At 46.0% G+C, this 23384-nt stretch overlaps 1 protein-coding gene across 11 annotated transcripts in view; it reads right to left on the bottom strand.

The window, feature by feature from the left end:
- sgg (glycogen synthase kinase 3 beta homolog shaggy) overlaps positions 1–23384 on the bottom strand; it is a 53873-nt gene that overhangs the window by 29408 nt on the left and 1081 nt on the right. For 8 of the 11 annotated variants that reach the window (XM_033384865.1, XM_033384863.1, XM_015185744.2 and 5 more), the window contains exon 2: positions 14263–15018. In XM_033384865.1, coding sequence (XP_033240756.1) covers positions 14263–14347 — 85 coding nt within the window. In that variant the 5' untranslated portion in view covers positions 14348–15018. The other 3 variants (XM_015185745.2, XM_015185748.2, XM_015185741.2) reach the window with 3 other exon arrangements.

The raw sequence follows: 23384 nt of genomic DNA, 5'->3' as shown, positions 1-23384 counted from the left end.
GCTATTTCTTGGTCATGCGATAATTTTGTTAGACGCCACGCGCCGCTGATTAAATGCCGTTCCCCCCCGCCACCCAGACCCCACCCCCCTGACCTCCTTCCAGTCATTCCACAATCCATCCCGAGAAGGCATCGTTTAGCGAATTTGCATTTAAAAATAGCCCAAAACCGAGTGATAAATATCGAAAGGGTGGGGCGCCACGGGGATGTCCAATAAAAATGGACTGTGGTGTCTATTTTTGGACTTGAATTCGCTTCGTTGCGTTTCGCTTCATTTCGATTGTTGATCGACAGTTTGGCGTCTGTTTGCTAATCGGAAATAACACCCAAGCGCAAAGAAACAAAGCGAAACGAACTGGAAATGGAAACGGCACTCCATTCCACTATTCCCCCAATCCAATCGGAGCAATTCCAAGGCCAACCAGCAACGAAACAGCGGCATGGAAATGCCAGTAGTGTTCCGTTCCGTTGCGTTCCGACCTGCACACAAATCAATCACAAATCAAAGCTCAACTTGGCAACTTTCAAAATGTTTTCAAAAGGCTTTTAATTTTATTTGTTTTTTTTTGTGTGATGCTTTTCGTATACCCTTTTTGTAGGGGAATATTTTAGGGATTAAAATATTGTGGCCCCAGGACTAAATGGAAACGTGTTTTAAAACAAACCAGAAACCATTTATGTTTCTATTTATTTTTATATTATTTAATTTACTTTTATATATTTTATTTTTATTTTGTTAATTTATTATTTATTTTATTACTTATTTTATTATTATTTATTTTATTTCTGTTTAATTTTTTATTATAATAAATAATAAAATGCAAATATTTTATTATTATATTTATTTATTTTATTGTTACTGATTTTATAATTATTATATTTTATTATTATTTAATTTCTTATTATTTTTTTGTAATTTTATTTATTTTAAGTCGAAAATAGTAGCCGAAAGACAACTCAAAGGCAAGGCTTTTACTCTTTCTTTCCAGCCTTCAGCGGTCAGCGGTCGATAAACGGCCTTGCGCTGTGGGGTTTCAGTGGCAGGTGGCACAAGTTGCAGGAGCCACCGACTGGTTTCGGCCTGGCTTACTGGCCTGGCCTGGCCTCGGTGCGCCACGTCACGTCACGCCAACACCAACACCACAGCAACACCACCAACACCGTCAAAAGAACCGCAAAATAGGCAAAGCCAAAGCCAAAGCCGAATTCAAAACCTCATATCCAGTGTGTGTGTGTTGCAAACCGCTAAAGGTCAAGTCAACTAAATGCTATACAATCTAGATCTGGGAGTTGCTTGTGGCAAAAGGCGAAGAGAGAGGGGCGGCAGGGGAGGGAGAGAGCGAGGGAGAAAGGTGAAATGTCTTTCCGCATATCCACATTCCCGCATAAATTAATAGAACTTCCGCGAAATCAGACGGAACCAAACATCCGAGAATCGAGAACCGATCCAATTCGATTCGATGACATTTCCATTTAAAGTCCAATTAGTCCCATTAATATATTCAGGCAGGCTCCGGTTCTTTCCGCTTCACTTTCGAAGCGGAACTATTTTTCCCCCCCTATTGATGGAGCCACGTAGTATGTGCCCTTTTCTAACCGACTCTCGCAGAGTAATCGTAGAGTGGGACCATGTCTAGCAGAGACTCTTCATCGTGCAGTGTGTGAGGGGGAGAGCCGCTGCCCTAGCTGCGACTCAGAACGTTCCTCGAACCTCGAATGTGGCTCTGAAATCGGAAAAAAGATCTCTGTTACGCATAACATGGGCTTTGCGGGTGTTGCACTCTCGATTGTGGTTCAATTTTGCGCTTAAGAGACCAAAATCTGCGAAAACGGGAGCACCTACAAACAAACCAAAGCTAGCGGAAACCTCCTGCTGGCGAGGAAGGAGGCTCCTCCAAGCCTCGCATGGATGGGTTGAATTCCGTTCCAACAGAATGAACGACTGGCATCTTTTGGGTGAGAGAATCAGCAGAAATGGAGCGCTGATAAGGCTGGGCATTGGGATTTCCCGCAACAAAATGGAATGGAACAGCGCGTGCTTTTTCGAGTATTTTGGGTGTGGATTATCGGCCATTGCTCATCGGCCACCCATACCGCTTCGTGTCATGTCGTATCGCGTCGTGTGGCCATCGTTTCCGTTCGCCTGCCTGCCTGACGACATATCCCTGCCTCAGGCTCTGCCTCTGCCTGCCTCTGGCTCTGCCCCATCCACGTATTGTCATCGTTATTGTTGGCATTACTTTTTTTATTGCAAATTGAGGTAAACAAAAGGAATTGTTAATTGAACGATAATAGCATCGCATCGCGAGGCAGCAGGTTGCTGTATGAGACATGTCTCTCATCGAGTACAGTGCGTGTTCGAAACGGTAAGGTCGTTCGCCCAAAAGATTTAATCGGTTTTACACGAAGCACTGGGCCTATTATGGCTCCCATTTAAATCTAGTATTCAAATCGGGTTTAACCATAGTCCATAGGTGAATCGATAACTGACCAATTATCGATGGCAAAGCCGATACTAAATTCGATGTGCCTCGTGCGAAATGTCGATACTTATCGAACATTTCGATGACTTATCGATCAAAAGTTCTCTAAATGATTATTTTGTTTGATTTAAAAATAATTTGCATTCCATTTTCATTGAAAAATACTAAAACAAATTGAAAATAAATTGTATATTCTTCTTTTTTTTATAATTTTAATTTTTTTTCTTAAATTTAAAAATTAAATTTAAAAGTATCTTTTGAACGGAAACATGTGCGAAAACATATAAAAACATAAAATATGTTTTTCATGTATTTTTCCATTGATTTACTTTAAGGAGCATTACTTTTTGTAACGCACTGTACAGTACACCCCACACTCCACTGGCGGGCAAATTGAATATCGGGGAAGCATTATTTATGAATGTGTGTATTTTTTTTGTTTTTTATTAATGGGCTGCGGGCTGCACTGGTTTTTGTGCCATTGGCCGTATTCCGTATTTCTGTCGAACGACATTTCTGGTTACCAAAAATGCCCCGGCATTCGTCTCTGTCTGTCGATCAGCCTGTCTGTGAACCCAACGATCCCCCCGTCCTTATTTGGAAGCCCCAAAAATGGGCGTGAGAAATTGTGAGACCAATTAAATACCGAAGTTTTGTTGTTGTTTTCGCGTCATATCAAGAGCGTCATTAAGACCATATAAGTATGTAAATAAATTAAGAAATACGTGAGGAGATTTCCAAGTCACTCACTCGCTCTCTCTCTCTCTCTGTCTGCTCCAAGAACGAGGAGGCTCTTTGGGGGAACGCGTGACAGGCGGGTAGTCAGCTGGCGGGAGAGCCGAATCGAATAAAGATTCAAGATTCAAGATTAAACACGCACATAACCAGACGCAGCTGCATTTAACAAGATCGAATCGGTATCGGTATCGGTATTGAGATGAGCGGAAAGATGAGAGCACGAGAGAGAGCAGAGGCTGCTGCATTTTCGGCTTCCAAAAAGCTTTCCCAGTGAGCTTTCCCAGAGAGTAGTAGAGAAAGAGAGCTTTCACTTCTCTCTCTCGCTCTCTCTGCAGTCGACTGCCTTGAACCATTGACACATTTAAGGCGTGGGTGGAAGTCCACTCGAAGAGCGATCGCGCAACGGTAAATGCCCAGATTCTCTCTTGGCGGCCGCAGTGGTGTGTCCATTCGCTTAGGGACAATTTGTGTGTGGGGGGGAGGGGGCCTCCTCTAGTAGGAGGCCAGCGGCGTCTACAAATTGGCGAAAAACTAAACAAAAGCAAACGCAAGAAACAAATTAAACAAAACGAAGAAGAAAATTAGCACATGTCTCCCCTCTCCCCCTCTCTCTCTCTCTCTCTCTCTCTCATTCTCTCTCTTTCACGAAAGTGTACATTGTGTGCGTTTGTGTGTGTGCGTGTGCAAATATTTCTTCGTCTGTGCTATTTTTATAAGAAATACAAAAAGAAACTGAAGCGAAAGAGCGCGCAAGAGCAACGGGGCGAACACTGCCCCAGGCGGGGGCACACCACACACTCCACGAGGGGCAGGGGCGAGGGGCGGCGGCGGGGAGCCCTCTAGCTGGCGCTCTACCGAAGGAGCAGGGTAAGGGGCAGGGGGCATGGGGGCAAGGGGAAGAATTCCGCTGCAGAGTGCTGCCCAGCCCCGGCCCCGGCCCCGGGCCCGGCACAGTTCATGCGAATTTTTTTTGGGAATTTTCCACTGGCCAAGCGGCATAGTCAGACGGCTGTCGAAAGGAATTCCGGCTAACCGAAGCATTTGATACACTTTTGAGACAATGAAAAGGCAACGTTCGGTGGCATATCCCCTCCATCCGCTCCTCAGGGGCTGCGTTTGTGGCGAATCATTGAATAAAGATGATATTCTGCTTGATATACCCTCTCCTGCGGCAAGGGTATTCCCAGCAACATGAATAATTCACTTTTGGCCCATGCACACTCGCACACAGATAGCCTATGAGTGCCTGTGAGTGTGCCTGTGTGTGTGTGTGTGTGTGTGTGTGTGTGTGGAGTGCATATTTCAACATTGTCGCACAGCAAATAAGGAATTGCATGCACGTACAAGAGACAACAACAACAGGCCACTGACGTCCATAAAAAGTCAAAGCCGAAGCCGAAGGGGCCTGCTGGAGGGTGGAAAGGTGGAAAGGGGAGCAGCACCAAAGGTGGGCGCACAGAGGGGCAGGGAAGAGGAGTTGAGTTAGGTTGCGATACACATCATCGTGGCATCATCGTGAGGCAAGGAGAAGCGCGGGCAATGGGAAGAGTGCTTGCTAGAGAGAGCGAGAGCGAGAGGGAGAGAGAGGGAGAGCAGCACCAATTAGCGCGCAGACGCAGCCGCAGCCGCAGCCGCAGCAAAAAAAAAACTGGTTTGAAGACGACGCCGTCTCGCCACTTGTTGCCGTCAGAGTCAGATGGGAACCAAAGACCGAGAGAAAGAGACGGAGAGATTGCAAAAAAAACAAAAACTTTTCCATTGATGAATTTTGTGTGTTGCCTGTGGCATTACAGCGTCTGTGTGTGTGTGTGTGTGTGTGTGCGGGTGGCATTAAGATAAGAAATATAGACCCTCAAAAGACCAACATAAAAAAACAAAAAGATTGCCAAAGAGAGAGCTCTCTTTCCAGAAGATTCTCTTAGCCCACGCGAAGCCATAGTAAACAGAGAAGAACCATCTTCTTGGTTCTACAGAATATTCTTTCCCAGCATTATCTCAAGATCCATCCAGATGTACAATCCCTAGCATTCCAGAAGATTCCAAAGAATTCCCCAAATGGATTTCTGATTCTCCATCCTTCCAAGGCGATACTCTCTTTAGAAGACCATAAAACCCATTGATGATATTAAAAGAACCTTTGGGACCCCTTGGAGACCCCTTGGAGACCCCTTGGAGTCCCCTTTTGAGACCCCATAACTCCCTCTCTATCGATAATCGCCTGCAAATTTCACAATCCATTGAAACCATTTCGTATGGAGGGGGGGCCGAACTCTTTTGGTTTTTTATTTATTTTATAAACATTTTAATTTGGTTGTTTTTTCTTTTTTTTATCGTTTTCTCTCCACATTAACAACAACAACAACGGGCACTTTTGGAAATTGAATTGTTTGATGGAATTTGTGATTAGTGGGACATTACACTGTCCCACAAAACTATGCACACACATATGTCACAACAACGAAATACATAATAAAAACAAAAACAAAAAATTATGATTTTTGTATTACACTTTTGTGTTTGCCCTGCTTCTTCTTGATCTTCGGATTCTTTTTAGTTTTTTTTTTTGAGGGGGGGGGGGCAAAATCGATGTGAAACGAAACGAAATGGAACGAAACGAAACGATACAAAGCGGACGGTGGAAAGTGCGCGGCGCTTGCTCGGTAGATGCGACACGATTGAAACACGATTCGGTGGGACGAAGAGCCAAAAACCAAAAACCATAGGCAAAGCCCCACCGCTCCACCAGCAAAAGCAGCGGCAGACCAACGTCAGCGTCGGCAAAAGCAGCGCAGCTGGCGCTAAATGCGTGCGCGACTGTGTGCGTGCGTGAGAGCGTGTGGGCCGTGCGCAAGGTGTGTTTGCACAAGGTGAGGCGAGTTTCTCACCGAAAAACAATCAAACATAATGGATTTTTCACCATTTACAGAAGCAGAGGGGTCGGAGAGAGAGACAAAAGACAAACACGACAGGGAAATGGGAAGAAGGAGCTTGTCGATTTTAATTTTTTTAATTTATTCAGCTATGCATCATATTTTTGTAGATAACCATCGATATTCCACCTTTTTCCCTCAGCAAAAAACTTTTAGTCAGCTGTTTTGCAAAAAATAATTGAATATTCCGAATAAAATACATTTTTGCCACCATTAGGGCGCTATGCTTCGCCCATTCTCACTGAAAAACAATCAAAGAGAATGGATTTTTCATTATTTACAGAAGCAGACAATTCCTTAGGAGTTTTCGGAGAGGGAGAGAGTGACAAACACGACAGGGAAATGGTGTGAAAGAGGCTTGGTGCTTTGCATTATTTATTATATTGAGTCATCATATCTTTGTAGATAAAATCCCTTGATATTCTACATTTTTCACTCATTCAAAAACTTTTAATGAATAATAATAGTTAAATATTCAGAATAAAATACCTTTTTGCCACCCTTTAGTCGATTGCAACTATTTTTGGTAGATCTCTTATTGTTTTTCATGCCTCCCGGGGGGGTTTCGCTTATAATAATCCAGAAAATATTTATTTAGCACCCCGTACGGAGAGGAGAGCGTTGTCTGGTGGCAGCTTCACCTTATCTTAATGCACTTTGGGTGTTCGTGTGCGTTTAATTCACATTTATATACCTGAATGTGTGCGTGAGTGTTCGTGTCGGAGCATTGAACGTTCTGAAGAGCCGATTAACATGGATCCCCAGGTGGGCGACAGAGAGAGAGAGAGAGAGGCGCTCACACGTCAAAATGAGAGTGCACAACGAAGAGAGAGAGAGAGATAGAGGGAGAGCGGGCAAGAATTTCTAGTTCGCCCAAGGAAAAGCTCATTTGCAAGCAGTGCATGCCGCTATCTGTCTCTCCTTGTTCTGGCTGCACCGGTAAACGGCGTGGCGTCCGTCTGTGCGTCGACTTATGCAAAAATTAGGTAACAGACGGCCACAGCCGAGCGGCGGCATCGTCTGCCGATGATTCAACACGAGAAAGATGCGTGTGGGTGTGAGGGAGAGGGCATGCACGACGACCCCAAAAGTGTAACCTCTCTCTCGCTCTCTCTGCTGTTCGTAGGGTGGGGGGCGGGGTTGGGGACCGACCGCATTATTGAGGGCCGCCCAAAAGTATGCAGCGCCCGCGAAGCCCTGAACACGAGGGTACGACTCCGAAGATATCTCTTCCTTATCGAGGCCTTTCGAGGGTAGGATATTTACAAAGGAACCCATAATACAGCCACAAAAAGTGCGAGGGAGAACGAGATCTACCCAAAAACAGATCCTTTAATTATCTTTTCGAAGTAAAGACTAAAGCTAATGCTTAAATAATAATTAAAAACTAAATTCTTAATAGTACAAGGCAATGTTCAAGCCATAGATCCATGGAAAGTGGTCTTAAAAATACACAAAAATTATGGAGAATATCTCCAAAGGCGTTGGAGGGGTTGTGTGTAGGGGAGGCAAGTAGTTTCTAAACATAGACTTTCGCTGGCTTACCCTTGGATTAACCGATTAACCGGATATACCATTAAGAGATAACACATAAAAAACGGGATCTTCCAACTTACCTGAAAAGAGAGGGAGAAAAAAAAAACAGAAAGAGAAACATGATTATCATAATATTGGAAATAGATGGTTATGCATTGTAGGTGGGGGGGTGGCGAGAGAGAGGCGGGAGGGGGACACTGACTGTTCAATAACTGGCCAAACTGTTTCTCAAAGAATGATCTATCGACACTCTTGTCCTCCGGAGTCTTGATCAACATTGTCCCCCCGAATTTGGTGGAACCCGATGGCTCCTCACCGATCTTCAGCTTCATATCACGCACTTTGGCCGTCACCGCCTTGTGGCCATTGGGATTGGTGCCATCGACAACCGCCGCTGGTATTTGAACCGTTTGATCCTGCATCGGCTCCAGCGAATAGTTCGTCTGCCCCGGCTGTATCGGTTTCTTCCTATTTTCCGGATACATTTTGCCCACCTTTCGATGGTGATGGCTGGCGCTCATTTTGGTCGCTTTTGGGCTCAGTTTTTTCGGTATCTTGTGTTGTGTTTATGGTGTTATATGTGGAAATTTTTACAGAACTGTTTGACGAAAATTTTGGCATAAAAAGCATGAAATGATATGCTTTTTCTTTGCCTATTACATTCCTTGTTATTGATTGGTTGTAGAAATGTCCCATAGGCGAAGGCAGACCAGGCCAGACACTCCATTTGGCAATGGAAGATCCATGATTCTTGATCGGAATAGGTCCTTCTCGGATTCTTCCAGGATGTGTTCCCTATACAAGGACGGGTCCCTGTTCGGGTCCCTTCGAAAGATCTCTGAGGATCGTAAACCAAAATAAGTGGCATCGGTTCTAGGAAGTCTGTCTGGGGAGCAACCCATCATTTCCAAAGTATCAGAATCCCATTTTCTTGGGAATTTTGTGGCTTTTCTTGTCAATTGCTAAAAAAAAACATTCAATTTTGGACCTTGGTCAAAGTTTATAGATCTTTAGAAGCACACAAAAGCTTTGGGGGGTCGCCGTATAAATAATTTTAAATTATCGATTGTGGTATTTTTTTCGGAGTTTTCTACGTATGCCTCCCTCTCCCTCCCTCTCTCTCTATCGGTTAGGGTATCCACGAATTACATAAATATTTGATGAACAGCAGCGGCAAAAAAAGAGATACGCAAGCAGCGCAGTCGGCAGCAAAAATTCGCTGCATTTGCGCCGCTCGCTTTGACGCTTGGAATGCGCTCACCCGCGCCCGTGCCCGCGCCCTGCCCTCTCTGTCCCACTCACGCTTCCCGCTCTCATGGTCTTAATCACCTCACCTCACCACCTGCTCATCCTCTCCCTCTCTCTGTCTCTCTCTCTCGCCTATGTGGGTCATTATCTTGTTTACGCCAAGTGACGACGGCAACAGCGACCGCGACGTCGATGACGCAGCTTCAAGCAGAGGATAGAGAAGAGGCAGGGAGCGGAGAGGATAGACAGCGCATTCAACGCACGATCTGCGAATCAAGACCGTAAAGAAAGAGAGAACAAGTGAGAGGCAATGGCCGAGAGGTGTGCACAGAGAGAGAGAGGGAGAGATGCAATGGCCCAAAGACGGACAAAGAGGGAGAGAGAAAGGTGCAGCAGAACGAACGCCCACGCCAGGCATGGCCACGCACAGATCACGGGGGGGATGTGGGGGTGGTGTTTTTGGGCATTCCAGGAGAGAAAATTCAAGGCCAAATAGAGACAGAGACAGAGAGAGGGAGGTAGGGAGGGAGAGAGAGACACAAGCCAGTAGCTAAAATGTGTGTTGATAGTCGATAAAACTTGCAAATAAATCGATTAAAGATTCTCTGGACATCGACACCCCAAAAAAGGGGTCCATCATCTCTACAAAAGAAATCTATTCTGCATTCCCTTAATTTTGTACAAAATTGTATTTCCAGCTGACGAGTCCTCTTAGGAGAATTCTGTGGACTCAGCAGAATGCCGAATGGATGGGGCGGGGATTGTATATTATTCTAACGGCACGATCTCTGGCAACCCGAAACCCTATCCCCTCTGGAGAGTAGAATGGACGCTCGGTCGCTTCTTAGTCGCTTCTTTGCCGTCACTCACATAGTATTTCGCTGAGTATTTGATCTAAAGGGTTATGCCATATACCTGCCATCGGAACAAGGGATCTTTTCGAATTAACTTTAGCTTTGGACCTTCTCGTTTTGCAGTCGACTCTGAACTAAATCGTAACTGATTCGAAACCAATGCCAAAGGCTCCTAAATGCCCTTTGGATGTCGTGGACAGGATCGGGTCATAGGTCAGGGTTTAATTTCAAAGATAATTGAAGCAAACTTCACTCAGAGTTGGATTTAATCAAAATGGAATTACTATGTCCATCAGAGCTGTCCGGGGGGATGCATCGATCCCCCGATGCAGTCTTCGGGGCTAACCTTTTCGTCCCACTTCCACCTCTCCCCTTAATTATTTACTGTGTATGCCAGTATGCCATTTCATTTACTTTTGGCAGTTCAATTTACGTTGTTTTAATTGAATTTAAAACGGAGTCAAAGTGCTGACCGGATTTGATTACTATATCCCCAAGCCAGACTTTCTTTCTTTTTGCAAATTGGATTATGAACCAATTTCTTTTTGTTTGCTAAATTATTAATAAATATTAATTAAATGTTGTGCTCGATTCTGATATTTTTAGATGCTTTGCCAGAGAGCGAGACTGAGAGAAAGAGAGCCCCGGACTCGTCGCCTGCTGTACTCTTTTTGCACTCACGCACACGGCCACATCACTCTCTCTTTCTCTCCCCCCTCTGTGTGTGCGTGCGTGTGTGTTTGGGCACAAGATGTCTTTAGACAAGGTAATTCTTTTCTCTTCATTTCTTTTTGGCTTTGCGATGTGTGTTTCCCAAGGAATGTTTTTGGCAAATGATCGTAAGATACGAAAAGTAGCTCGAAAAAGGGGAGATTGGAAGGCGTAATTTGTTCCACAGATCTTTCCTACTATAGTGATTATTTGTCGTGGGATAATCAAGGGAAATGCCTGACAACAGAGAATCAATCCTCCGGAACTGTAGCGGGAAATAAACCATAAGCCTGGGCGAAGCGAGATTGTGCCTCACCTTGTCTTTAGACACTTTGCCCATATTTTTTTTTTGTTGGCTCTGCTTTTTGCCAACAGCGGGGAGAGTAGGGTTTTTTTTGGGGCTCTCCCGCCACTCCCCACCCCGCCCCGAACTTCCCCCTCCAACTTTATTTCTCTTCTCTTTACCTTCGAACAGCGAACTGCGATTGACCAACATGCTCGACGCCTTCGTCAGCCAGCAGTAGAAACGAAAGAACAGAAATACGCTGGGCAGCGACGCCACTGCGCTGCTGCTGCTGCTGCTGCTCCGGTGCGGGGGGTTATACGCCGGGTGTCGTCCAAGAGGGAGGGTGGGCGGTGAGCTTCTGTGGTGCTGACCTTCTTTCTCTCTTTCTCGTGTATGGGGTTTCTTTTTGTTTTTCTGCTCGGTCCCGAGACCGAGAACTGTGTTAGCGGCAGCGGGCCAGCGCCAGCAGCGCAGTCCTGTAGGGCACCGTCGGGCACACACCTATACACACACACACACCAGCACAAGCACAAGAAAGCGAGAGCACGAACAGGCACAAACACGCGCGCGCTCACGAGAGCGCTGGGGCGTGGGGGCCAGCAGGGGAATACACAGCCCGCAAATAAAACAAAAAAGAATAACACAATTTCGTGAACAGGAAAACCGTTTACACACACACACACACACACACAAACACACACTGTTCGCTCAATAAAATTATTTATTTCAAATAACACACAAACGGAGAACCGCCTTGCGGTGCAGCCACGGGATGCCCTGAGCGTGAAAAATACAAAAAAAAAAATAAAATGTTTAAATGAAAGTTGGAAACGCGCGCGTTTTCATTTATTCCGCGTTGTGTTTCTCGGCTCGGGCGGCTAGCGGTGTTGAGTATACACTTGATATATCGATATATACGATCCTGGGGTGTGTTGTATCGATATTATTGTGCGATAGGAACAAACTTTTCGCAAAACCCCAGCCAAGTTAGCACAAAAACATTTCTGTAAGTTTTTCGTTGTCCGCAAATGCTCAGTTTTTCGTTTCATCAGCGCTACTAAAATTTCGTGTCGTTTTCGCTTCGAAAAACAACAACACGCACACAGCCACACAGCCACAGAGCCACAGAGATCGAGGGAGACGGCAACAGCGACAACTATAACTGTATGCAGTGACAGCAAGAGAGGCAGAACACAGAACACAGAACACGAAAACACATTGAGGCGACGAGAGCGGCTGCACAGCCGAACGGAGAGAGCGAGACACAGCCAGAGGAGGCCGAAGTAACCACAAGGCGTATCAAAGCAAGGTAAGGAAGAGCGGCGGCCAGAGCCAAGCCGTCTCATCGCACATCGCACAGAGAGAGAGAGAGAGTGGAAACCGAGAAAACGAGTACGAGGCAGCAGGTCGCGTGAGGTGAAAACCGCTGTGCGGGGTATGTGTGTGTGTGTGTGCTGGCATGCGCGTCACTCGCCGCAGTCGCCATGCGGCGACGATGATGATGTATCTGGTGCCGTGCCTGCACAGTGGAGCGGAGCGGAGCGGAGAGGAGAGGGACCGGTTGCATCTGCATACCACTGTGCCAGCCACACGCCAAGCGGCAAATTGGCAAATGTGAGCGAGCGGCTAGAGAAATAAAGAGATTGAGAGAGCACACCGAAAATGATATTGAGACAGCGGACAGAGAGGTAGAGAGAGAGAAAGAGTGACTAAAAAACAGATTACTGATTAAGAGATAGATTGTACCTCACCTTGTACCAATACACACCATTATGCGAGCGTATCTGTGTGCGTGAGGGTATCGGGGACGAATACCGACAGTGGGCCGCACAGGTGGGCGCACATTTCGTTCGCTGATAAGAAAAAAACAAGGCAATAGCTGGGTTTCTTTGGAAAAACAAGAAGATTGGGTATTACCATTTCTATGCCATGCCCTTCCAACGAACAGCAGGAAGATTCTGTGTCGTATCATAGATAATCCCAATAGAGAATTGGTTTATCAATGGATCCGTATAGCTTTTAGGCAGATAGTAATATTCCATAATCTGTACTGCTTCTCTGAATGCATTTGGGATGCGATGCAGGTGGATGTGTGGTGCAAGTGTTTGGTGTGGTGTGGTGTAGCACACTTTTGGGCAGTCTGGGAATTGCAATCCATTGCACGACACTCGCAAGTGCATTCATGAAGAACGGGCAATCACAGCATTCAGCGAAACAAAAAAATACCCCTAGGTACCCTACCTTCCCTCATCCAAAAAATTTATTTCCCAATCTGTATCTGCATCTGCGCTTCCCAATCAAACGCTTTTTTCCTACAGCAGCTACCAGCTGATATTTAGTCCAATGTGACCAGAGCTTCCCAGAGCTAGCAGCGCCCTGCAAAAGGCTCGCAAACGATTCCTTTGCGAGCTATCATAAATGACACTTTCACTGCCACAAACTGAACGACATATCATATATCATATCTATCATATGGGGGTCCAAATTCGAGGGTTTTGTCGGGTTAAGTCTCGCTTTTGGGTTTGCTAGGCGCTCAAGACTCCTCCCTAATCTATCCTCTAAGCAGATTGTTAAGAAAACCACGACGACGGCGAGATCTAGCGATCTTAAGGCAAGGAATAGAGGCTATGTGTCTATGAGAGGACAAGATCTACAGTGGTGAAGGTTGAATCACACACTTTTGAACGGTGGATTATCACAAACTGTCACATATCCTTAAGAATAATTATCCTAAATAGCAAAAATCTAGGAAAATCCACTGGGGAAAACTTACAAGATACATAATTCTGAAGGTACTACTCCGTACTTCCCTTAAAAGACCTACATATACAAACAAAAAACGAGGAAAGAAGAAAGACACTCATCGTTCGATCGGCTCATCCCAATATGTATAAGACTTTGAAATCATCGATTGAAACAGGATGCGCCCCCGCAATGCAGTGTCCCATCTAGGTTAGGTTAGGTTAAGGCGGTAGCCTGGAAGGACGGGGATAAAAACCCTCGCCCCACCAAGCTCACTTGCACCAATAAGAGGTCCATTGTGTTGCCTTCTCGTTGCCTGAACCGCGAGAGCAAACTACTGTACGGTAAGGGCAGTCCCATACGGAGGCTTGGATGAATTTGGACAAGGTCCCTGGTTTGATCTCGGACAGGTCCGTGAGGAAAGCGGCCCCGAGGATCCGAAGACGACGATTTCCAAGGGCCGGGCAGTGGCAGAAGAAGTGGGGGACTGATTTCTCCTGCAGAAGTCGTTATGAGGGATAGTGTCAAAAGGATTCGGTGTGGCCTGGAAGGGGGTGAGCAAAGCAAAGATCTAGGTTTGCAAAGTGGGGAGTCAATCCCTCAAAAACGAATGCTACCCGCAAAAGAATGATCTCATTTGTAATAGAACTGAATACGATTATTTCCTATAATGGTCGATGGGGGGATGGAGTACCAGGGGGAGGTGTTATATATCGAGTTTTGTGGGGTACTTACTGCATGTTTTGACGCCTCCCAGCACCAGACTCGGTGACTGTTTGTTGCCCTCGGCAAAGGAGGAAGTTCTTGGACGACCGCTCATGGTGACGCAGCGCTGCTTGCTCTCTTCTGCCTCTTTGCTGCTTCTCCTTTCTCCTTATATTGCTGTGTGCTTTCACCTGCTCTCTCTCACTCTCTCGCACTCGCACACACACTTTTTAATTGCTGTTTTTTTTTGTTTCAATAACAAAATATCCCGGCTGTTGTTCGGTTGTTCTTAAGATGGCGGGCAAGCCCTTCTTTATTCGATCAATGGACTTGTGCCTTGTCTTGGTGGAGGAGTAAGGATCGTGTGTGTGTTGAAGTGTTCGGGGGAGGGGGGGGTTCCCCAATATTCAGAATTGATTATTTTCCTCTCTCCCTCTCACTCTCTCTCTCTCTCTCTTTGCCACACGCTGTTGGTTTTTTGCTGCTGCTGCTTCTGCTGCTGTTGGTGATGCTGCATCCACTGCTTTGTGCACTGCTTGATCCTACTGCTCCCACTGCTTCTTCTTCTTCTGCTGCTGCTGTTGCTTCTTCGTTCCACTGCAATGCACGGCCATTGGCATGCCACGAACTTTTTGTCTGTTGTCTTTTGGCTTTTGACTATTCTTTTATTGCCTCTTCCTGTTGGTTTTTTTTTTGTTATTGTTTCTTGCTTCTTTCTTTGTTGTTTTCACACACACACACAGACACACTCGTCAAAGGATCAAAGAATTTGTAACTGTTAAACGGCTGTAAACAACATAATAAATATACATATGAAAAAATATCAGTTAAACAATCAAAAAAAAACACACACAGCACGGATTTTGGTGGATACCAAAAAAAATAACAAATCGAAAATCTCGCGCGCGCGTCACGTCACGTGTCTTCCTGTCGCTGTCGTTGTTGTTGTTGCTACACTGCTTGCTGCTGCACTGCTTCCTCTCTACACCCACACACAGAGAAAACTATCTCGTTTCTCCTTTCTTCTTTCAATGGCACGTTTTTGGCGATTATTTTAATTGTCGCTTTTTTTTTGTTCCTTCATTTGTTCTTCTTTCTCTTTCAAATTGCACAACACTCACAAACACAAACACAAACACAAACGCGATTCAACTGCAGTTAGTCTGTTATTACTGCTGCTGCTGCTTCTCTCTCTCTCTCTCTCTCTCTGTTTTTGGCAACACACACATCCACTTCAAGCGGAAGCAGAGAGTACGCTATGCATGGGGCGGCGTCCAACCTGCAATTAGAGCAAAAGAGAACAAGAAATTGGCATTTAGTTGTATGTATATAAGCAGGTACATATGTGCATATGTATATATCGATATATTGCATGTATTGGAGATGACACTCGAAGACTTAAATACCCCTTGAAGACCAGTCGAGGCGATAGGCAACTGCCTAGATTTCACAGACTATAGAAGTTAGTACGAGGGAAATATGCTTAAGCCAGTGTTCCGAACCTCTTTTTCCCCTATAAATGCACGCCTATGGCATGGTGCCTAGTCAGGCACACGACATGCGCGGGCATTTCTTTGTTGAAAGCAGTTTGTAAGCAGTGCAAATATGCATTATTACCATAATTCCATTTCAAATGTATTTAATTTGATTCTTTTGCAAGTTTCAATAATGCTACCCTCTCCAGCTCCCTCCCCCTCTCTCTCTCTCTCTCTCTCTCTCTCTCTCTGTGTGTGTGTCTTGGGTCTCCCTCTCTCGTGTTAAGGCTATAAATTGGACCGTAATTCACAAACAGATGTTAATCAAAGCAAAAGACCAAAGGGGAGGAGAAAGCACAAGAGAGTAAGAAGATGAGCAAAAGGGAAACAAAACGAAAGAACCGACTGTCAGTCAGTGCAGTGCAGTGGCGTAGTAGTAGGGGGCGGGGGGTGGAGGGCCTTTGTCTATGCCCTGCTTGGGCGTGGCTCAAATTGGTCGATCCATATGGGGGGCTCGAGCCCCCCCTCCCTCGAGCTTTTATCGCTAAAATAATTGGAGTAATAATAAAGGATAACAAAAGCAAAAGCAAAAAAAACACCAACAATTCAATTAAACGTCGAACCAAACGGTCGGAAGGCAGGCTGATTAAGTGGCTCCCTAATTGACTGTGTACATTCCCCTCCCCAGAGAGTGGAGAGAGCGCGAGAGAGAGAGAGAGAGAGCGCGGAGAGGCATGGGCTTGGGCATGGGCCGTGTGCCAATTGCAAGCGACCGCCTGACAATGACACCATTTCATTTTTAAATAGATCAACAACAACAAAAGCTCCCAAAGAGACTGACAGAGAGAGAGAGAGAGAGAGAGAGAGAGAGAGCAAGCACACAGCAAAGAGAGAGAGCACATAATTTATGACTCTCAACCACGCAAAAGCCGGCCGCGGCCCCAAAAAAACTGCATGCAATAAATTCTATGCCAAAAAAAATTACGACGGGGCGGCAGGGCCAGCACTCTCCAAGAAGGGACTGGAGGAGGAGGTTGGTGTGGGGGGGAGGGGGACGCAAAGTAAAGAGCAAGCGAGACAGCAACAATGGCGACACCACGACGACGAGGACGCGCTGTCGTCATGCGACGACGGCGACGACGACGACGGCAGCCATTTGACCCACAAAACCCAAATGCCGCAAAGTCCCCGTTTCCCCCTCCCCCACCCTATAGCCTACCCACCACTGCACCAGCTAGCTTACATTTCCATTCATTCAATTAGCTCTCATTCAAAATTTGACCAAAGAAAAATGTGTGCAAAAACGAAGTGAAATGAGGCGAAGGTCGTACGTCACCAGGGCACCCCCTTCCACCCACCCCATACAGGTGGGCAGGAGAGGGAAAGGGAGGAAGGGAGGCAGGGTTGCTGCAAATGATTTTGATTTGATTTTATGGAAGCCATCCACAAGAATTTTACTGCTCAAATGTAATAAGCACACACTTTTCAACACTTTCCAACACATAACCAACACTAGCCACTAACATCAAATAGAAAAGGGATGTGAAGATCGGTCATATGTATATATTTTGTTTTTCATCTTCGTGGACTCATATCGGCGCGAGCGATCGAAGCGAGTGAGCCGGTGGTTGGCGCACGAACGAGTTCGTTCATCTTAAGACAATTTTCTTGATCTGTTCGATTGAACGAAGATCTGTGCTCACACAGACACACACACAGATCGTCCGCTGGATGGAGCACCCATAAACAAAATACATGTCGTGTACTAGATTAGAATGATTTTGTTACTGGGCTTTAGGTATGCATCGATATTAATCAATTGAATATCAAGCGCATTATTTCTGAACCAAATGAAAAAGGAAGAGGCGTCGGAAGTCGGTGGAATGCGAAAATATATGTTTAAGGATCTCCTGGAAAGCGAATTTATATCATTTACGGAAGGGCTCCATTTATGGGACAGAGTATGCGAGGACGACAGACATGCCCCTCTTCTAATGGAGGAGGAATACCATTGGGGGGCGTCCTGTCAGGCCCCAAAAGCCCCGACATTTGATATGGGTAGAAAAAACAAAAGGGAAACACTATATCCTACTAACAAAAAAAGAGCAAAATAAAAAAAAAAGGATTTGAAAAGCAAACAATTTTTAAAATCGGAAATTTCTTGGAAGGAAATAATTTTTAAACAAATATTTTGTTGATAAAAAAAATTAATTATTTCAAATATTTTGGGTGCCTTAATTTATGTTTGTTTCCCATCCCACAGGGCATTTTTTTGTTGTCCAATTTCCCCCAGAAACGGGGTGTGGGGGGGGGGGGATGCCATCATCAATGGAGGGAAGGAAGGCTATGCGGATGGCTATCAATTATCGACCGCTGGGGTCCGCCCAGGACGGTCGAGAGAGAGAGAGTGGGGCAAGGCACACACAAAAAAAAAACCCCCAGCAAAAATAAATCAATGCCCAGTCAAGGCGACGCTGGGCGCTTGAAACAGCACAAAAGAAGTGGGGCGGGGGGGAGAAGGACACTCCAAAAAGTATGCTATGGCATTTGCTGGCAAACAGCAGGGGCTTGGGGGGAGGGGGGGGGGGAGTGTATCCATCAAGGTTGAAAGCGTCAAGGCAAACATTTTGGCAGCAGCCACAGATGCCGCATGAGGAAGAGGTCTGCACGAGTGGAAAAGCTCTCTGGGTCTCTCTTTTCGCAAGAGAGAGGGAGGCGAGGGAGCGAGGGAGAGAGAGAGAAAGGGTAAGCCTTTGAAATCGAACACCAAACTGAAAATTGAGGCCCCTGCCACACTCGCGACTCAGCGCGTGCCCTTTTTTGTTTTCTCTATAAACAAATTTGAGTTCCCCCATGCTGTCGCCTATCTGTGTTTGTTTATCGATCAATAAAGCTTCAAAACAATATTATTTCTGGCATCTGGAAACCCGAAACCCATTCGAAAACAATTTAATTGCAGCCCAGGAGTCCAGGCAGCCTCTGGCGAAGATTCGTTCAAGGTCCAAAGCTCCCCAACACCCTCTGGTTGTGGCAGGAAGGGATCGGGGCAAGAACTCGTTCGATTCCAAACATAATTCACAGATTGCCCGGCACTTCATCGAATGTCCATCAGAGCTGTCCCGCGGGGAAACGACTCCCCCTCCCCCTCCCCCTCCACCTCCACCTCCATTAATTATTTATTGAATTTTAGAACCCAGTCATATACCATATACCCCACCCGATCTTTCTTTCCCCCGACCCAATATCTGTTTGTTGTCGCCAATTGGTTTCTATTTTTAGGCAAAAAAGGGGGGCCGGGTCCATTGGGTACTCGCCCCCGCAGCAACAAAAGCTGAAAGCTGCTTCTTTTCCGCACGTCACAAATTCCTCGGGCCCACCGCCTCCACCTCCCCCACCACCACCACCTCTACTCTCTCTCCGCCATGCCCCCCTCTCGACCTCTGGCCGTATTCCACTCTCTTCGCGCCGGCTATTTTCGCGTGCTTCTCACACGTATTTTTAGTTGCTTTATTTATTGATACACGCGCCCCAATCAGCAGCCCAAGAGGTGCCACAGCAGAAGGAGGAGGTGCCACAATCCTTTGCGTGTTTTCTCTTTGGGTTTTCGAGGGTTCTCATTCTCATCCTTTCATCCTAAAGAGGACTTTGGTTCCCAAGGGGCGAGAGCGAAAGAGCGAAAATGAAGACTGGAAAACAAAGAAAAACATATATAAAAAACTACTGACTATTGATTTAGTGTGTCTACTGCTTGGCACTGCTTTCAGACGTTGCGCTTTGATCTTGGACTGCAGCACTGCTTGACAATTACAGTAAACCAGAGCACTGCTTCCACGCTAATCACTTTCCGAGCCTGTTCTTTCTACTACCCCACTCGATCGACAGCTGTCTGTAAAACAAAAACAGCTGTCGATAAAATGTTTCCACTTGACTTGACTAGCCACCAACCAACAGCGGCTAAAACTATTTACTACGTTTGAGTCCCCTCCCCGACCATCCAAAAAAAAGATTCTGAATCACACCAAACACCAAACACTTTTCGAAACGCAAGAGCTGGGCCATAGAGCCACAAACAAAGGTAAAACTACGTAATGTCATGGAAATAAATATAGTACCTGTGTACGTACACATGTATGTTATGTATATTAAGCAACAAAGAAGTCGAACCGAACACGAACACCCCCCCAAACCCCCACTACCCCCAAGCCCATCATAATCTTATCGCATGGAATGAGTAGCGGAGTTTTAAATCTTTATATTTGCACTTTATTCTTTTGTTTCGAAAACGAACACACACACAAAGGAATACCAGGTTAATTCTATCAGTAGATAGCGATAGAATCGTTCATAGATTACACGTTTGGTCGGACTCATTCTCTTTTGTGGGCTCTTTCCGCCGCCCTGATCAGTGTCAGCTGATCGTCAGGGTCTCAGCTGTTGAGCCGCGGTTTGGATAATCTCCGAAACAACTTACGGCGGGTTTCAGTGAATCCTTCCATCGATGTCGCAGAACAATATTGCCTTTTCACGAATGAATTCTTGAGACACTTTACAGCAGTATTCCAGCTGTTACTCACAAAAATCATTGCACTTAAAAAAAAGGAAAGCAGTTGGAGATTCACAGATTTCACTCGACAAGCAGTTAACCACTTAACAAGTGTTAGGCAGTGTATCCTGCCGCTCTAACCACGTGACGGCATGAAGTAATACCCCGTTAGTCAGCAGAGTTCAGAGTTCAGAGGCAAGCGTCACAGCAGCACCCCCCAAAAAAGACACACGTGACACACACACACACACACACACGCGTGCAATTATGTAAGCTCCTGCTCTAAGAACAGCTGATTGCCGCACAGGAAAACGACACACACAAGCATAGAAAAAATTCGACAAATATTTTGTGTGAAAAGTAGCGAAAATACACAAAAACGTCAGAGAGACCCAGCGTAAAATTTGTGTAGCAAGAAAAATCATCGCATTGATTTTGGAAGCACCCTTCCCGCCCCCCGCCCCACGACAATGACGACGAGGACGAAAAACGACGACAACGAGGCAGTGCCTCGTGAAAGAAGGCAAACACCGAGTGCCCGAAACAAAGGGGGTGGGGGGTGGTGGAGAGGGGGGACAAATACAGCAAGGACGCCGCATCAGACTTAAGGCATCCATCCAGCTTTGACTGGCACCAGGCGGAATGTGGCTGCTGCTGCGCCTGCAGTGGGGGCGCAACTAGTGCGCCAGGCCAGGCCAGTGGCACAGGGTAGCCGCCGCCGCCTCGTCGTGTGTCGGTTCGGTTCGCTTCGCTTCGGTTTGGTTCGGTTCGGTTCGGTTGGGGATGCCCCCGATATCCTTAAAGAAAGGAGCAATGAATGGGTATATGAAAATAATAACCACATTATTGTTTTTATATACATCTTTATGAAATGGCCAGGTGGTGGCGCACCACCAGCTGCTGCTGCTGCTGGGGGCTCCTGCTGGGGCTGTTGGGTGGCTCCTGCTATGCGGTAATCGATAAAATTGTGTACAAAGTATCGGAATGTCACGCGCAGGCGAAGGACAACTCTGGCACGCGCAGCCTGGGCAGAAAAAAAGTGTTGCTAACGAAACGGCACACACACACACACACACACACACACCATGTGCTTGCATCTGTATTGGTAGGACACAAACAGCTGTGTGGAAGAAAAGCAGAGCAGAGCCCGAAAGAAACTTGTTTTAAATAATTCCGTAATAGGTTGCCAGGCCATGCTCTTCGGCTCTCCCCATCTCCCTCTCGCACGTGTCTGTGTGCCGCCACAGGAAGTTGACAACTCTGGCATTCAACCTTTTGGCATGACTTCATACCGATGTATGTGTGTGTGGCGTGGGCGTGGGTTTGCTCTCTCTCTCTCTCTCTGTCCCTCTCTCTCTCCCTCTCGCTGCATGGCCTGCATGCAGTAGTCCCCCTTCCATTTGACATCAAATAAAACTCTAGACAGTCATCAAATTTCACGCGTGACTTGTAATAAATAATAAAGACCAGAATGGGACTGCCTACCAATTGATTAGATTATTTCTTTATCGGGGATCCCTTTCATTTGAAGGGGACTTTTCCTCTCTCTGGTTCTCTGTAGGACTTGTATTTTCCGTATTTCAGTGTCTGTCTTAGAGTCATTTTCAATGTCATTTTTCAATCCAAAAATTGCACTTTGCAACCAGAATAATGATGAGGGTGCACCACCAACAACCAACAACAACAACAACAACATGAATCAAAGCCAACGCGACACAAAGAATTTTCGCACAAATTTCATTTTATTTAATTGAAATTCCTTTCGACCGGCGCGCCGTACGGTTCATTATGGAATCATCGCCGCATTGCCGGCACCCATACGTCTGTCCGTCCGTCTGTTCGTCTATCCGTCACTGGCGGCACAGTGGGTCACAAATAAATATCATCAATTACTCGTACGATGGGCCCCAACCCACTACAGACAGACCGAACGACCCACCTCCTCCATCTCCATATCTCCTCGTACAGCATGAGTAATCCCCCCCGTCCATGCCGCTGCCGCTTTTATTATTTCGAAAATGTAGGATCTTGGGGATTACCATGAGAGATACCCCGTGAGATCACGTGACAATACTCATAAATAATGTACAGTCGGAATGAAGGGTGAAATCAAAAGCATTGGCAACAGTCGGAACACTTGTTTGAGGCTTCTGTGGGGAGAGATCATTTGGGGGATGACATGAAATGAATCCGTTTAGCCGATCAGCTCCAAAGGGTAGATGATTGTCTTGCCCCTTTGCTGGGCTACCACAACAGAAACACCGTTCTATATACTATATATGCTATCTTTCAGGGAAGGTTTACTAATCCGCCTGGTCATTCCCTGATGACATAATGATCCAATATGACAGTTGCAACTGACAATCCACATAGGTACAAACATAAACGTCATATAGCAAATGAAAAAAGGCGATGCCTATGTTTCACTGCCCTGGAAATATCTGGTCAAATACCCCCTCTCCCTCGCCCTGACCCTAGATAAGACACTGCGCTTCCTTCACAATGCGCTCCTGGCGCTACGACTCACCTGACTTTGCTCCACTGTGCAGCGACGGCGACGGCGACGTCAGCGCAGGCCATAGGCATTGGCAGCAACGTCGTCAATTGCAGTTTTATGTTCATTCGCTTTCGGCGCGGAGCAGAGCGGAGCGGAGTGTGTGTGCCTGTCCATGTGTTTGTTTGTTGTTTTTCCTTTGCAACAATTTCATGTTGTATTTATTTATTCATTCAATTTTTACAGCACAGCACTCGAAAAAAAAACCATTGAAGTCACTCGCACACACACACACACACACACACACAAATAGGCGAGGGACACGCGACACTCACGTACACTTGTTCACCTATCGCCATAAGGAAGTGGGAGGGTACTGCATGGGCTGGGGCGGGGGCGGGGGCAGGGAGAGAGTGAGAGAAGGAGAGTTTAGTTTCGGCAGCGGGGGAGCTTGTGTAACGCTATTCCAATTTTCGTGTAGAATTTTGTACTGAATTTGCACTGCTTACAGAACACTCTCCCCACCACTTCACAGAACTTCCCCTTTAATACATTTTTTTCTTCTTTTTTTTTTGTAATTAACAAAAGTAAAGCAGCCACACACACACATACACACATATGTATATGCAGGCGCACGAAT

This window comes from Drosophila pseudoobscura, chromosome X (assembly GCF_009870125.1).
Source record: "Drosophila pseudoobscura strain MV-25-SWS-2005 chromosome X, UCI_Dpse_MV25, whole genome shotgun sequence".
In the NCBI taxonomy this organism is placed as follows: Eukaryota; Metazoa; Arthropoda; class Insecta; order Diptera; family Drosophilidae; genus Drosophila; species Drosophila pseudoobscura.
The sequence above is the reverse complement of the archived record's forward strand: the minus strand, read 5'-3'. Positions and strand labels throughout refer to the sequence as shown.